Source organism: Lissotriton helveticus, chromosome 7 (genome assembly GCF_964261635.1).
Source record: "Lissotriton helveticus chromosome 7, aLisHel1.1, whole genome shotgun sequence".
Lineage (NCBI taxonomy): Eukaryota > Metazoa > Chordata > Amphibia > Caudata > Salamandridae > Lissotriton > Lissotriton helveticus.
Window position 1 is genome coordinate 123,223,766 of NC_136068.1, and position 17,119 is coordinate 123,240,884.

A 17,119-nucleotide genomic window follows, 5' to 3' on the forward strand; every position below is an offset into this window, starting at 1 on the left:
CACCTTCTCATACCAAGCGCTAAAAGCCTGGAACGACCTCCTGCAGCACATCAAAGCCTCCTGCTCTCTTCTTGACTTTCCCAAGAAGCTGAAAACCTGCCTTTTTCTAGTAAGCCCCCAGGTCTCACACACCTGCCACATAGTACCTGGAAATCTTCACGGGTGATTAATCGTTATAAAAATAAAAAACATAACATTCCTCATGTCTAGCCCACTGAAAGTAGGCCTTGGCTACTCAAGGAAGATGTATGGCGCCACCATGACAAAGATCCACGCTAGTTAGAACATAGCTGAAGCATCTATTAACGGTTAATGCCTCCCGCTTACAAAAAAATTAAATCAGAGAACTGGGAGAGATGACGATTGGACTGATGAACATTTACCAACAGCTTCTATCCTCAGATACTCGGTACTCCAGCTACTTTATAATGCCAATGAACTCTCATGAACAGTCAATCATTTTCACATTGTGCCATTTACAGGACACAAACGTATTTTTCAAACAAGTGGACATTTAATATACATAGGAAAAGAATAATTTACAAAGAGACAGATTTCTTCAGAAAGTGTTTTTGAGCTTGCTGGCCACAAGGATGAGGATTTCGCCAATCTTCCGCTGCCAGTTTTCAATGTCTTTAGAGACAGCACACCACAGCTCACCGTGGCGGGGCTCCACATTCTCACATCGCTTTCGCACATCCTCCTGCTGCTCCTGGAGAAGAGATGGAAGGCATCCAAAAATTAGACAGAGCACCACAAAGCATTACATAATCTTGAGAGAGTGTACCTGTATTAGACCGATAGCACCTGTGCTCACCCTCCATTAAAAGTAAATATATAAAACAAAAGCTGGATTTTTTAAATCATAAAGGACGACATAAAAACGCACAAGCCACTGGCAAACAGGGTCATTTTGGCAACTTGGAAGCTGCTTTTATGCACAGAAGGGCTTTCGCAATGATTGAGTGACACTACTGGTTGCTGCCCTGCTTTACTTAAAATCTGCTTCACAAAAGGGAATGCAACAGAGGTGCCTTGGGGCAGCCACATGGGAGGCCCCACGTTGGCTAATAGCAGCTGCCTCAACTCCTATGGCTTTCACTTCTCCTTACTTATTTACACTTTTCCTGGACCTACAAAACAAAATAATAAGAAAGGGCCACAGAGGAGAGTATCAGAGGGGAAGGAGGGGTTAAAGGAAGAGACGTGGCCAAGCAGGATGGCAACCCATGTCTGAACCCCACAAAAATGATCAGTTGACCAAGTAATTAAAGCCTCTTGAGGGAATCAGGGGGCACTTTGGCTTGTTTATGGTGAATGCCAAGGATGTCAAAAGTCCATGACTGACAGAGGTGAACCTGCCTTCAGCAGCCAGACGTTGAGGTACAGGAATACAGAGACTGACGACCTCCTAAGATGGGCAGCGACCACAGTCTTCATTGTTATGAACACCCAAGGAGGGCTGGTCAAAGGGGCGCATGGCATACTGAAAATGCACCTAGCCCACCTTCAAATGCAGCTAACACCTTTGGAACTGCAGGAAGTATTTAGGAAAATAGGCGTCCTGCAAGTTCAAGGACACCATCCAGTCTCCCAGGCTCAGAGAAGATAGGATCTTGGCCAATGTGAGCATTGTGAATGTGTCCTTACTCAGGGAGGTGTTCACAGATTGGAGGCTCAAGAAAGGCCTGGGTCCTTTTTGGGACAATGAAGTACAGGACTAACAATCCCCATCTTTCTCGGAGTCTGGTACCCTCTCAATGGCAACTCTGTAGTTAGAACTAAGGGAAAACTAAATTAGTGTGTTAGCTGTTGTATCATGAGATAGGTAGGCACCTGGACATCTAGCTTGCCACGGGTCTCCAGTTCCTGCATGATGCAGATTGATTCAATGACAACGCAGCTGCTAGAGTTCTCCAGCTGGGTATTCTCAGCCGGGTTTTCCCACTCACCATTCTTCCCACCAACAGAAGCCGTGCCCACCCCAGGACCTACTTAATGCAGACTGCAGCATAGACGTGCATGCGCCCAAGGAAAGCCCATCTGCACCGGTCCGCGCCCAGCGCCAAGACCCTTGGGCCTCCCGCCGCCCCCCCTTAAAGATACACCGTCGCCAAGCTCAACACCCTTGATCCCGGACGCAGCAACAAGCACTGCCAGCATGCCGTCCCAGCTGTGTGACAATCTCACCCACTTCTTCCACGACAAGATCGCAACCATATACAGAAACTTCAAACCCCAACTCACACCTGTGGACTTCCTCGAAAGTTACGCCACGACTGTAACCAACATGAACCACACACTGTCCACCTGGAACATCCTCTCCACCCAGGATACCATCTCCACCATGAAATCCATCTACTCGAGAGCTCCCACTGACCCATGCCCACACCACATCTTCAACCTTGGAAACCCAAAGCATTGGCCAGGAACTCACCACGCTACTCAACACCTCTATCACCACCGCAACATTTCCAGACACCTGGAAACACGCCAGAATTAGACCAATACTCAAAAAACCCTACGCTGACCCCAGCAAACTAAAAAACTACAGGCCAAACTCCCTGCTCCCATTCCCAGCAATGGTACTGGAAAAGATGATCAACAATCAATTCATGACGCACCTGGAGTAAAACCAGCTTCTCGATGCATCTCAATCTGGCTTCCGCAACAATCACAGCACCGAAATTGCCCTGATTGCAGCCACGATGACACCCAACTCTCCTCGACCGAGGAGAAACCGCAGTTTTGATCCTCCTCGACCTCTTGGCAGCCTTCAACACAGTATCCCACCACACACTGATCGAGAGACATCGGCATTCAAGGGGACGCGCTCAGGTGGACCACCTCCTTACTCACCGGAAGAACCCAAATGATTTACCTCCCACCTTTCACCTTTAAACCCAATAAGATCACCTGAGGTGTCCCCCAGGCACATCACTCAGCCCCACACTCTTCAACGCATATATGACCCTGCTGGCCAACATAGTCAGATCCCACTGTCTCAACATAATTTCCTACACAGACGACGCCCAACTCATCCTCTGACTCACTGATGACTGCACCACCACCAGAACCAACTTCCACAGAGGCATGACTAAAGTTACAGACTGGATGAAGAACAACTGCCTCCAGCTGAACACAGACAATACGAAAGTACTGATATTTGCCAACAGCAGCAACACATGGAACAACTCCTAGTGGCCATCAGATCTAGAACCCGCTCCCACTCCCTTCAACCAAGCCAGAAACCTCGGAATCATCATGGACAACAAGCTCACCATGAAATCACAGATAAACGCCGTCTCCCCCGCGTGCTTCCTCACTCTGCGCATGCTACACAAGATCTTCAAGTGGCTACCCCTACACACGAGACTCACCATGACCCAAGCCCTAATCACCAGCCGGCCGACTGGACTACAGCAATGCCTTCTACATAGGAATCGTAGCACACCTTCTACAGAGACTTCAGACCATACAGAACACCGCAGCCAGGCATCCTCAGCCTTCCCTGATGAACCCACATCACACTTTGCCTCAGGAAACTCCAATAGCTCCCCATACAGAAGAGATGCCACTTCAAGCTGCTGACCCATGCACACAAGGCTCTACACAACCAAAGACCAACCTACATTAACCACTGCTTGAACTTCCAGCAACCCTCAAAAAGACTATGCTCCACCTCCGTTTCACTTGCCCATACTCCACGCATCTACCGAAGCAGAAGTGGAGGACGCGCCTTCTCCCACTTTGCAGTAAAGACCTGGAACGGCCTCCCCATGCTCCTCTGGACCATCACCTCCCTTCTGGAATTCCGAATGGCCCTCAAGAACAGGTTGTTCGAATAAGGCTCTGGGGCCTGCAAGTGCCTTGATACTCTATCGGGTGATTAGCAGTGGTTTATAAATCCTGATTGATTGATGAGAACTGATGTCCTTGCTGGCTTGCACGACGCCTGCTGGTTTCGAGTCCTTATGGACTTTCTATCCAGAGGATTGGTTGGAAACAAGTTAGGGTTCACCTTACTGGTTGAGGCCTGTACAATAAGACTGTCTTGGATAGGGTGTTCGGTGAGAAAGTTCGGATCAACAGGTGCTCGTCTATGGCATCACGCTAGAGAACAAGGGTTTCAACCAAGTAACTATCAAGTTTTCTGTGAAGGCATCAATAAATGGAAGGGCTCAGACATTGCTAGCCCAGGCTATAGAATTTCTGTCAAAACATTTGTTTTATTTTCAATGGAGGGTAGCTGTAATCATAGTACTTTAGCTACCCTACAAACCAACCATACAAATGCGGCACTTACTTCCGTTGGCGGCCCATGTGGTGAGGCAACCTTTGTCTCAATGGAGGTATCAAGCCAACTTGTGTATTGTAAATCAAGGAATAAGGCATCATCACTGTAATTGAGGGAGCAAGACTTTTTCCTCCTCATCCTCTTTATTATCTTAGGCTGCACCCTGCTCTAGCACAGGATCAGAATTAGAGCCAAAATAGATAATGGAGCCTCTGTCGATAGCTGCAACGCAGTAGAGATTGCATCTTACAAAATCTCCAAGATGCAAAATAATCTTAGGAGACTTTACATAACAATACTCCATTTTTTTTTATAGAAGAATTAAGAAGAGTCACAACTAATACAAAATGGAATAATGAAATGCAAAGTATAATACTAGAGCACTGAAGGTTTCCTACCTATGCAAAAGGAAGACCCGACGGACCTCAAGAACTTCAGGCCCATATCACTGCTCCCTTTCGCAACAACCAGCAGGCACACTTCATCGAAACCAAAATCCTAGACACTTCTCAATCTGGATTCCGCAACAACTACAGCAACAAGACCACCCTCCTCGCCACCAAAGACTACATCCACACCCTCCTCGACCAAGGCCAAATGGCAGCCCTCATCCTCCTGGGCCTTTCAGCAGCCCTCGACACCGTCTCCCACTGCACACTAGCCACCAGGCTCTATGACGCCAGCATCCAAGGAAAGGCCCGAGACTGGTTACGATCATTGCTCACAGGCAGAACACAGAGAATAAGACTCCCGCCCTCCCTCTCAGAACCAACAGAGATCAGATGCGGAGTACCCCCAGGATACTCCCTCAGCCCCACTCTCTTCAACGTTGACATGGCTCCCCAAGTAACCATCGTCAGAAACCACAGGCTCAACATCGTCTCCTACGCTGATGACACTCAACTCTTCCTCTCCTTCACCAAGGAACCAGACATCACCAGGCACAACTTCCAAGAAGGGATGAAAGCTGTTGCAACCTGGATGAGGAAAAGCTGCCTGAAACTCAACTCGGAGAAAACAGAAGTTCTCCTCCTCGCCCCCCCCCCCCCCCCCCCTCCGCATGGGACACCACCTTGTGGCCCCCGGAAACTCAGCCACCCCAATGGACCATGCACGTAACCTCAGCATCATACTAGACTTATCATTCACTATGAATCGCCTGATCAACGCGGTCTCCTCTGCATGCTCAACACCCTCTGCTAACTATGCAAGACATTCAAGTGGATGCCCCTTGACTCTAGGAAAACAGTCACTCACACACTTGTCACCAGTAGACTGGACTATGGCAGCGTCCTGTACACTGGAATCAACAAAAACCTCCTCCGCAAACTCCAGACTGTCCAGAACTCTGCAGCCAGACTAATCCTCAATATCACATGGCACAACCACATCACCCAACACCTCAGTGACCTCCACTGGCTCCCCGTCGATAGAACCATAACTTCCAAGCTGACCATGCACGCCTACATGGCCCTTCACAATACCAGACCCCAAAACCTCAACAACAGCATCTCCTTCCATGCCCCCAAGAGAAACCTCCACTAAGCCCACCTCTCCTTAGCCACTGTCCACGCTTCTACAGGACCAGAGCAGGTGGAAGGTCCTTCTCCTACCTCGCAGGACTTTTTATGAGTGTGTATGAGGTATGACTGCTTTGTATGTTTGAGACTGTATTGTGTTGTTAGCAATCATTAAATAATTATATAAAATAATGGAAATGTACAGATGCTATGAGCTATGTTGTGAATTATGCAAGGTGTAGTGTAGTTCCTATTATCCCAATAGGCTCTGCGCATTGGAATAATACCTTCAATAGTATAGGCCTAGACCAGACGTTAACTAGGTCTACTACTGTCGATATTAGACTTAAAGTTTTGGGTTTGCCAGCTAGCTCAGAGTTCACTAGAAACTTTCTCGAATAGGCAAGGAGGAGTTGAACCTCCCTGGATAGACAAGAAGGGATTTAGTTTCTGACAACCATAGAACATGACAACTTTGCTCTCCCCTAATCAAGAGTGTATCTCGAGAGTCGTGTGAACAAAAGGCAATTTATTGTACTCAGTCAGTACGTGCATTCTTAGTCTCATCAGATTGTAGAGAAAAGGAAGAGACGGGCGTGTTCAATAAAAGATGTTATTTATTGATCAGTCTCTTTTCTCATACAAGAGAAATGGATCGATATTATTGCAATACTTATGGTTAAGTAAAGTGCATACATTAAAAGCAGAAGTATAAAATAATACTGTAAAAACATTGATATGGTTTCTAAGCCATATGAAGGTTTAAAATGAATAAGATATATTACATACACATATACATTTGACTACTCGTACTCAACTGGTGTTTCTAACTACGCCTACCCCGTGTACCTGACCTAAGTCTAATGCGTGGGCGGGAATAGAAAGTTACAGTTTAAGTTAAGTTTGTTTTGCCAAGTGACTGACTAAAGAATTCTCTGTGAGGGGTTATTCAGTTCTGTACCTGGAATCTAGGATGGATGAGGGATGGTATCTCTCGTCTCTGGTCTCGATATCCCAGGCTGCCTGCGAGGGCTACCCGGAAGCGCCGGAGCTGGATTTCTCGGCAGGAGAAAAGACCGCTTCTCGTTCTCAGCGCGTCAGGAAGGCGGGGCTGCGCCAGCGGGGTCTGCTCTGCTCTGGGCTTCGGCAAGTCTGGCTGCTCCGATCTCGTCACCACCGCGTGTGTTTGCATAGGGCAATATCGGTAATATTTATACCTTTAAGGTGCCAAGATTGACGTAAGGATGGACATAGATACGTCAATAAGGATGTCATACGACCAGGTCGTTAGCACATTCTTTTGCTGAAGTTCTCGGTGAAATCAAAACAATGGCCGCAGGGTTTTTCCCAGGTTGTCATAGGTTTGATTTGTTTTGAGAACTCCGTATGCCTTATCAGGGGCTGGAGGAATATCGCTTGTCTAATTAGATGGCAAGCGTTATGACCTAATCAGATAACACGTTCCTGTGCCGTAGTGTGGCTTTATCAGATAACGGTTCCTGCATCATGGGGGTTTTCTGCCTCATGGGATGGCTGCTAGTTAACTTGTTAGTTTGTTAACCAGAATAGGGTCAGGAATAGGGGGATCGATACAGAACCTATAGGAATACATCACACCCACTACACGCTAACTATGGACATATTTACTAATCTATGCATAGTAAAACATACGGTAGAGTATCGTGTATACCTTACCACCCCAAAATACATAAATGCATTTTGAAATTATCAAATATACGGAAAAAAGCATTTACATGTATTGTATGCACTCAAGCTGTGAAATAATGCTAAAGTAATCACGCATTTGTATACATTATTGCTAAATGGTATATGAGAATTTACACATGAAACGGCTCTTAATACAGAAAAAAGTTCGAGACCATTCCATCACAGAATAAAATAATTATGAACATACCAGCGGGCAGCTAATGTCTATAAGCTATCTAAAAGTAGAAATCTTAGTTCTCTAAGAATAGTTCTTACTTTAAGCAGAAGATAGTGTCCCGAAAAATATGCAAAAATATTTTGGGGCTGCTGAAAAAATTGCTGTCCGTGAACTGGAGGGAAAAAAGTTCATGGTATTTCGCTTTTCTAGTTGAAGGCCAAATTCAGGGAACGCCGTGTACGAGCTTGCTCAAAAGTCTCTATTTCTGCTCTGGTGAGAACATCATATCATTTAGACTCTCGAAAAAGTTGTCAACAGCTTCCTGGGAGAGTTCCACTAACTCGGAAATAGGTGTAACCATGCATTCGTGCGCATGATTGTCTCCATTGACATTCTGATTTGGATTGCTGACAGAAGGTCGTACCTGATCGATGCTGCTTTCATTTTGAACTTCACTACCCCTTAATTGTAGTGGTGAAGCTTCCACGAATGCCGTCATCAGGACTGGTAGCCGTTGAGGGCAGCACAAAGCATGAGCCTTTGTTGGACTCAACAATGTTTCTGCATCCATTGGCGCATCCGATTGTAGCGTCAGACAGGTGTCTAACACGCATTCTTCTCCGCATAGAAGGCACCTTAATACAGGTAAAACACATCGATGCCACATTGGTCGAAATGAAAGAAACCAAGTCATGTTCAGGTCTCTAAGCCGGGATAGTCCCAGGACTTTTGATATCCGGTCCCGGTATCCAATGGCTAGGATTGTTTCTTCCCTTGTCGCAGGTGTTTTGTCTGTGACATGGTTTGCCATAACGAAATATAAGGACTAAGAATAGGATTCCTGCAATTAGTCCTAAAATGAGGGGAAGTCCGCCAAAAATCGAATGGACGAAATCTGGAAAAATACCCAGTATGGCTTTGAATGGTGTTAATGCCATCGAAAATACTGTCTTAAATACTTTTGAGACTCCACTGGTATCAGAAATATTTAAGATTTCATTCAGGATTTCTGCGAAATGTATGGGGGAATTAGTCGATAACAATGAATGTATCTCTGCAGTCGTCCTTGCGACTAGGAGATCATACGTTTCTTTTGATGACGTGAGCCTTGTCGGCGTCTGAAGAAGCACTGTTTTCATTCTGCTAAAGTATCTATTCGAATAGAAGTAATTTTCAAGTTGGGCCATGCCCTTGCCTCCCTGTCTGGAAAGGAGCTGGGGAACAATAAGCGTCCACAGCACTTGACCTTCGCAGTCGTAGTTACGAGATAAGGAGTCCCGGGCATAAGACTACAGCATCTGCGGTCCACAATTAGAATGTAACTCCCATTATAGAGTCTTTGAAAGAATGGTTCTATCTCTGTAGCAGGTGTGCCTAGCTGGTGACATGAAAGGTTATTTGAGTTCCCTTCACAGGCTCCATGCAAACTAATTCCGTTACACAGAAGTGTACCGCTTAGTGACATCGCACAATTATTGCCACTAAGAAACACTTTCTGTCCTTTATTACTGACACATGCATGTGAATAGGGCAGGTTCCATGTTGTTTTAATGTACCCTTTTCCCAATTTTTCGTACATGCCAGCCTGTATATATTTTTGGCAGTATTAAAACCTGAAGGTTGATATTGGAATTTTAATTATCCCATGTATTATCCATTCACTGACAGGTCGTTCTGACATTGTCACTGGTAATCTTTCGAGTTTCTCAATGCTCATGATTGTATAATCAGCACCCTTCTGGGCCATACTGATTTGTTTATCAGTAAGGTTAAAGATATTGAAAAGTGACGTTGTGTTGATTAAACGCCAAGGCACATAGCCTGAACGCAGATTTTGTAACGTCCAGCCAAGCTGTACAATAGAACGCAATTGAGACTGACCGTGTTGTAACAACAGTAAGTCTTGCGATATTATGTCGATTGCTGAAGACACAATGCTGTCCAGAGAAAAAATTCTGGAGGACAGAGTCATTAACCCATTGTCCACTACAGAAAGTGATTTTTCCAAATTAATACGGTCAATTTCCCGTATCCTTTCTGCTGTCTCAATTTGAGTAACCTTCCAGGCCTCATTGTATGCTGCATATACAGAGGCTGCTATGAAACGCTTTTGACGCTGTTTGCGTGGTCCCATAGTGAAATCACGCAAGTCAGCACCATCAGTAAGTAAAGTTAGGTGTTGCTTAATTTCTGCCAGTGTGGAAGTTTGTAGCCATTGAAGGCATAATTTGCCCACACTGTAGGTGGTTATTATCCCTGGGTGATGTCTTTGGGGATATCTAGGGTCTGGCCTGGTCATTTTGAACCCCTGTGTTTTGTTCAGGAATCTGTCTTGACAGTTATTAGTATCTGTGGGCCAGATCAACCAGTTTCCAATCTGGATGTGTTCTGTTTTGGTTTAATACATAGTTTATGTCTATCTCCTCATCTGTAGAGCTATTGCTGTTCATTGTTGGTTTTGGAATAGACGGTTTATTTAAGTCTTTGATTTTGGCTAAGCCAAGACAGGTAGTTTGTTGAACAGTGTCATTTAAAAATATAATTTGTTCTGGGATCATGCAGGCTCTAAACAAAGATTCTATACCCTGTACTTGCCATTCTTTTGTGCCCCAAGCACTTTTCAATTCAACATTTTTGTCCCAATAATCAAAACCAAAAGTATTCATTTGTTCAAAGAATGAGTCTGAATATATCAATTTTGTGTTGGTTATCATGGTCTTTGTCCCTGTCTTATTTGACAATTTGAAATAAAATGTTTCAGCATTACTTATGTTAAAACCTGAAAAGTATGAATATTTGTCATAAACGGTTCTTGAGCTTCCTTTTGGAGGGGTTGCACAATGTTCCCATTGATTATAATTTAAAACATTTCTAGGTTGTGCAGATCTATGTAAAAAATGGTTACCATAGTGGTTGTAGCAATACATACTATCATAATTTGTAGAACCCTGCAAATAATCATGTTTGGTAAATTTAGCAGACATCACTAAGTCAGACATCATATTGTTTATACTTTCAAAGTCCCAATCATCAGCAAATGTGCTTGGTTTTACGAAGTCACTCAATGAGATTTTAATTTGGTGTGGATATTTCAGGATTTCAACCGGACCATAGATTTCGTAGTCAGTGTTGTCCCATGCTACCCCACCCGGTATAGGATTGGCTGTGAAGTTGACTGAAGAAAGTTATCTTTTCTCGACGTGTGAAGATGTGTGTGGTTTGAGGATCAAGTTGATTTTCTGACTTGCTGTGTCCATTTTAGCATATTTTCCCTCAATGAAGCGTCCCAAAGTTAGTATCATGATGAGCCAAAGTATGAGGATAAATGCACCAAAACCCACCCAAAATTCAATCCATGGAGAAATCAGATATGTTTCTTTCAGTTGTTTCAAAAGTTCTTTAGCTTTATCTTTAAAGGTTTTTGATGATGGCTGTGTTTTTGATTCAGTGAAGCCTTCGGAGGAATCATCGAAGTTTATGAAGTAGCCGGATGCAGTTCTGTCAATTGTTCCAATTGCTTCAGGATTACTGTTTCTTGCATAGTCGTTTGTTACTTCATTATAGGTTGGTGTGTCTCTGCTAAATGTTTTTATTTGGGTGTTCAGAGGTCTAAGTTCCATTGCATTGTTGCATAGTCCTTGTCGTTCTTCTGTAGGCGTTTCGAATGTGATTAGCCTCTTTGTTAGGACCTCTGTACTGGTAGCGAACCTTGGTGTTCTGCTACTTATGGGGAGTCCACTTGGCCTACTATTTGTTATCGGCCACATGATTGTGGTTTTACCAGGTCGATGGATACAACTCGGTTCTCCTTTTTACCAGCAAGCGGCGGTAGTACTACTGATCTTGTCCCGTTGACAGACAAGACAGGAACTGCTTTTCTGTAAGAAGGCCCAAATTCCTTCTTTACCGCGATCTTTTCTCTGACTAGATCCCCGACTTTTGGAATCCAGACAGGTCTTGCTGGGACAGGTGGTGGTTCTTCAGTGGTTGTTGGCTGCTGTTTCAACTTTATGTTGCTCAGGTCTTTTCTTGTTTCGTTTAAGTCCTGTAAAATAGCCAAACGATCTTTGATATCAAAGCTTTTTTCCTTTACCACTGAAGTCTGACTGTCAAGGTCAGAGATTAACATCCTAGTTCCAAATAATAATTCGTACGGACTGAATCCCTTCAGAGAATTTCTTGGCAGGTTATTTAGACTATGTTGGACACTTATTAGATGTTTGACCCACCCAGCTCCCGAACCTAATATCCTTTCCGTTATAGATTGCTTTATGCCTTGGTTTTTTCTTTACACCATCCCGTATCCCTCAGGAAGGAAGTGAGAAGATTCCCGCTGTGCTATGCTCATTTGGCCATGTTTCCCCTCAGGCTGGAGGGCTAGAGTGAAAACAATGGTCAAACGTAGCATGCTCTTAGCGTATATGCCATTTAGACTCGCAAATCTTTGTATAACAGTCCAGACGTCAGCCGAGTGCTGGTGATCTACATTATAAGTGGGAACTAGCCTGTATATGTTAATCGCAAGCCTTGCTTTTTACTGTTGATTTTTTCTGGAGTGAAACGACACGGTATTACACCGTTTCTCTCACCACTGCGATTCCTGTTGCAGTTGGGGCACTTTTTTACAAACATGGTGTGATGCAGGCTCATGCCTGGCCACCAGTACCTTGATTGTAATTCTTCCAGAGAATCTTTTAGTTTGAGGTGTCTGAGACCCTCGCCCATATGTGCGTCTGCGATTAACAAGTTTCTCCTGTCCATGTTTGGAATCACTCTATCCCCCACTCCAGGGATTCGAGCAAAAGGGACGGAGTTTGCATCGATTATGTATGTATAATTGAGTGGATAGTTGATCGGTAGCGCTGAGCAGTCACCTTTTGATGACGTTTTCACTGCCAGCACTGTTTCACCGTCAATATACTTCACTGTACGCTTTTTTCGAACTACGGAAGCCGATTTAGTTGCTACCGCTGTGGCTGTCTCAGCCAATGAATTCCCTGCAACGTGAACGCCATCACGCTGATGACTCAGTGAGTGTGTCACGTGAGTCTTTGGTAGTTCTTTTTGTAAAAGAGCTATTTGTTCCCAAAGCAGTTTTTGCTTTATTGTTGCACCTGTGTCATCTTTGTAACCGTTTTGAAACCATGTCTGCAAATCGTTGTTATATGATTTGACGCAGTAATATGAATCGGACACTATAAGTGTCGGGAATTCGCGATCCGCATTATCTAGCGCCATTTTCAATGCTATTATTTCAGTCTGTTGTTCTGAATTAGTTTCTACTGAGTGTGTTTTTGTTAATAGAGGTCTTAGTTTACCTCCGCGCCACACTTCTTTTGTAATCTCACATGTTGGGTTGTATGCTTGTTCTCCCCAAACGGAGGGTTGAGCATGTCCGTCTGTATAGATTACACAAGCGTATTGTCGTAAGGGCAGAATGTCGATTGGCAGAGGGAATGTTCTTTCATATTCTAGATTTTTTAGTTCCTCTAGTTCTGGATCAAAGTAGTAGTATACTTTGTCCGTTGTAATGGAATTCACCCATTGTATCCATTCCGGATTCAATGTTGTTGTTGGTAAATTACACGGTGTTGTTAATGCCTCAAAGGCTGATTCTGCTGTTCTGACTGTGATACGTCTACCGTCAGCTTGATCTTTTTCTCTAGCTATTGCGGTTTGAACTGCATGAACAATTTTTTCTTTAATGCTGAATTTCTGTTCAGCTTCTGTGTACAAGTGTGATTTGAATGCAATTGGTACCTTTTCTCCCTCATTAGAGGTCATGTATGTGAATCCGCATCTTCCTGGGATGACTCGAATCACAAGATTGCGTGTGTTATCACGTGTTTCTAATTTTGTTTTAATTAGCATGTCTGTTTGTAAGGATCTCAGAATTTCTGTGTGTATTTGAGTCCAATTGGTTCTTTTAAAATCTGGTTTTATTAGATCATAAAGGGGTTTGACCCTTTCTGCGTAATTTGCAATGTATGTTCTTCCGAAATTTAGGAAGCCTAGAATTGACTGTAGGTTTTTTAGTGTTCTAGGTGCTTGGAGTACGGCACATTTCTCTAGAAAATTGTCAGCCAGGCTTTTGCCTTCACTTGATAATTCATATCCTAAGAACAGGACTGTCAGATGGGCAATTCTTGATTTTTTAAAGTTGAATTTGTAACCCTCTGCTGCGAACCCAAGTATTATGGTGTTCACTCTCTTCAAGTGAGTCTCCAAGTCATCATCTGTTAAGTATATGTCGTCGACATACGATAATGCTTCGTCGTCATATGTTTGTAGTAATTCTGTTACTCTCGCTGAGAATACTCCCGGGCTGTTCTTGTACCCATGGGCTAACCGACAGAATTGTTTTTGAGTGCCATTTATTGAGAATGCAGACAAATATCTGCTCTCTGGTGCTATGTTTTGACAAAAGAATCCATTAGAGATGTCTAATGTTGTTTTGTATTTTTTGCGCACTATGTTATTCATTAGTGCAGCACTATGCGAGTTTTGCACTGCAAAAGTTTTGCAACATGAGTTAAGGTGTCGGTAATCCGAAACTAGACGATATGAATTGTCTGGTTTGGAGACCGGAAACAAAGGGTTGTTCATTTGTGAGGTGCAAGTTTCAATCACCCCCTGGTATTCTAGCTGATCTAGGATTTCTTTTACCTGTTTTTTAGCTTCTTGCTTAATTGGGTACTGCCTCTGTGCAGTAGGTTATGATTTTAACTGGATTTTGTGAGGAGGAGAGTCCTCATCCCATCCTACGTGATTTTTATATAAAGCAGGAGCTAGGGCTACTGCCCACTTTCTAGCAAGTGTGTATTTTTTATGAATTGGGATGTGATTTAAGAAGGCAAGCATAATTATTTCTTCGCCATGAGGGCAATCCCTGACAAACTCTGGTGGCCAGTCTTTTTCAGCTAGAAGGATGTCATAGCCCTTGGAGAGATTATCCCAAAATAGTCCCCTTATTTTTCTAGTCTTATCCCCCTCTACACGTAAAGTTATTTCATATATTTTGTGAGGTTTGCTAACTCTGGTGTCTGCAGTTTCCACTTGAAGATATTCATTCGTGTACACTGTCTCCAGATGATTCATAAGGACTTTGCGAGCTATGCTCACTTCTGCTGCGCTGTCTAGCATTGTCTGAGCCCATTCTCCGTTTTTCAGTTGTGTCCTCAGTATTCTCGGCATTGTTAACTACCTTGATACTGGCTACCTTCTTTTTTGGAAATTGTAATTTCTTTTTTAGCTGAGCAGGTTCCTTGTCTTTGGACTTGGCGTGCTCTTCTCTTTGTTCTGATCGTCCTCTTCTTTCCGATTTCTGCGAGGAAACCTGAAAAGATTGAGAGGGACGTGTATCAATGTCTTCATATCTATCAGGCTTCTTTATATTATCCCTATTTCGAAGGTTATATCTTTTCCCAGAGGGGTCACTCTGGGGTGACCTGTGTCTTTGGTTCGGAGATTTTTCTCTTCGCCTAGGAGACCTTCCTCTGGACTGGAATTTCTTTTCTTTAGGATTGGATTGTTTGTTTCCATCCCAGCTCTTTTTTTGTGATGTTGAGTTATTATTAAAAAATATTTTTTCAGGACTTTCAATCAGTTGTGGTTTTACTGGTATTCCACCTAAACTATCTCTACCTAGTTCCTCGTAGGATTTTTCTATGATTCTGGCAATTTCAGCTGGTTGGTCTGCTATATCTGTCTCTTTTAGCCTCTGGCGGATCGCCACGTTTGCTGCTTCTCCCTTTATGTTGGCTAATAATATAGCCGAGACCTGCTTGAAGTCTTTTAGTAATTTCATACCAAGAGTTAAAGCGGGTTCTGGACCATATTCGTCTTGAATTTGTTTCAGCACATCTGGTATTACCGAAATGGATGGAACACCGTGCGTTTTTGTGTAGATGGAAGCAAAGACTGTACCCCAAGTGTCACAGTCCTCAATGTGTGGTGCGATTCCCATTGGAAGACAGATAGTCAGAATCCTGTGTTTTTCTAACGGGGTGGTGTCTGGAAACACAGCCTCTATTTGGGTGATTTTTTGTGCTAACCAGAATGGTATTTGTTCCCGTTTAGCTGGTACTTTACCTAGGCAGGATTGTATGTTCTGTGGTGTAATTTTATTTGTGTTCCCCTGGTGAGGGGTCAGCTGTGGAATTTTAATTGCTGGCTGAATTGTTGAAGTCCGCATCACATATTGGACTAATTGTCTATGTATCTTTATTAATTGTTTTAGTTGTACTAAAAGATCTGCTGCAGGCATTCTTTCGAACTCTGGATGTGGTGTGTATCCGGCTAGGACCGGCCACGTTGCTCCTGGTCTACCTAAAGGACCGAGCCTGGTGATGTGATTATTGTGTTTTAGGGCGCCATTAAATAAGAGCAGGTGCTCTTGAAATTTAAGTGGTACTTCCACCTCCTCGAAAGGAGTATACTCTTCAGGAGGCTCCTCTGTTTTGTAATAGTGGAAGTACTTTGTTACAGCATTTGCTGCTGGAAAATGTATCCATGAATAGTATACCTCTGTCTGCCGATATTCGTGTGCCTCAATTACGAATATGACTGTACCACCTCTAGGTGTCAGTCCATTTTCTATAAGTTTTAAGGTTATAGATTTCCTTTTGATGACCGGGATGAGTATTATATCCTGGTCTGCTTCTTGCAGTGCAGTATCAGCTGCTGCGAGTTCAGTTGCTAATCTAACTGCCTCTCTTTCATCATCACTGTCTACCGACAGGATGGTTACTTTGTTTGTTTGCAGATCAGGTTTCTTATGGAAACAAAGATTAGATGCACAATATTTTGGAACGGTTTATCCTTCAACGTTGACTAAACCAAGTACCATACATAGGAGTTTCCTCCTGCGAGGTTTGGCGGATATTACCTTTCACCCACTCCAGACGTCTTTGGAGTATTATGGGAAAAGGGGTCTGAGTGAGAAAGCACGACTGAGTTACTCTAAATGTCTTACGTTAGTTTTATTGCCCTTCCAAACGCGTTGGGCGCCATGTAGTGTAGTTCCTATTATCCCAATAGGCTCTGCGCATTGGAATAATACCTTCAATAGTATAGGCCTAGACCAGACGTTAACTAGGTCTACTACTGTCGATATTAGACTTAAAGTTTTGGGTTTGCCAGCTAGCTCAGAGTTCACTAGAAACTTTCTCGAATAGGCAAGGAGGAGTTGAACCTCCCTGGATAGACAAGAAGGGATTTAGTTTCTGACAACCATAGAACATGACAACTTTGCTCTCCCCTAATCAAGAGTGTATCTCGAGAGTCGTGTGAACAAAAGGCAATTTATTGTACTCAGTCAGTACGTGCATTCTTAGTCTCATCAGATTGTAGAGAAAAGGAAGAGACGGGCATGTTCAATAAAAGATGTTATTTATTGATCAGTCTCTTTTCTCATAC

General features: G+C 43.6%; 1 protein-coding gene across 1 annotated transcript in view; it reads right to left on the bottom strand.

Annotated features, from left to right (window-relative positions):
- Window positions 1-492: 492 nt before the first annotated feature.
- The window catches only part of PRPF6 (pre-mRNA processing factor 6), a 206,468-nt gene continuing 189,841 nt past the window's right edge, over window positions 493-17,119 (bottom strand). Inside the window, exon 21 of the mRNA XM_078651660.1 lies at window positions 493-712. Coding sequence (XP_078507786.1) covers window positions 560-712 — 153 coding nt within the window. The 3' untranslated portion in view covers window positions 493-559. The remainder of the gene's footprint in view (window positions 713-17,119) is intronic.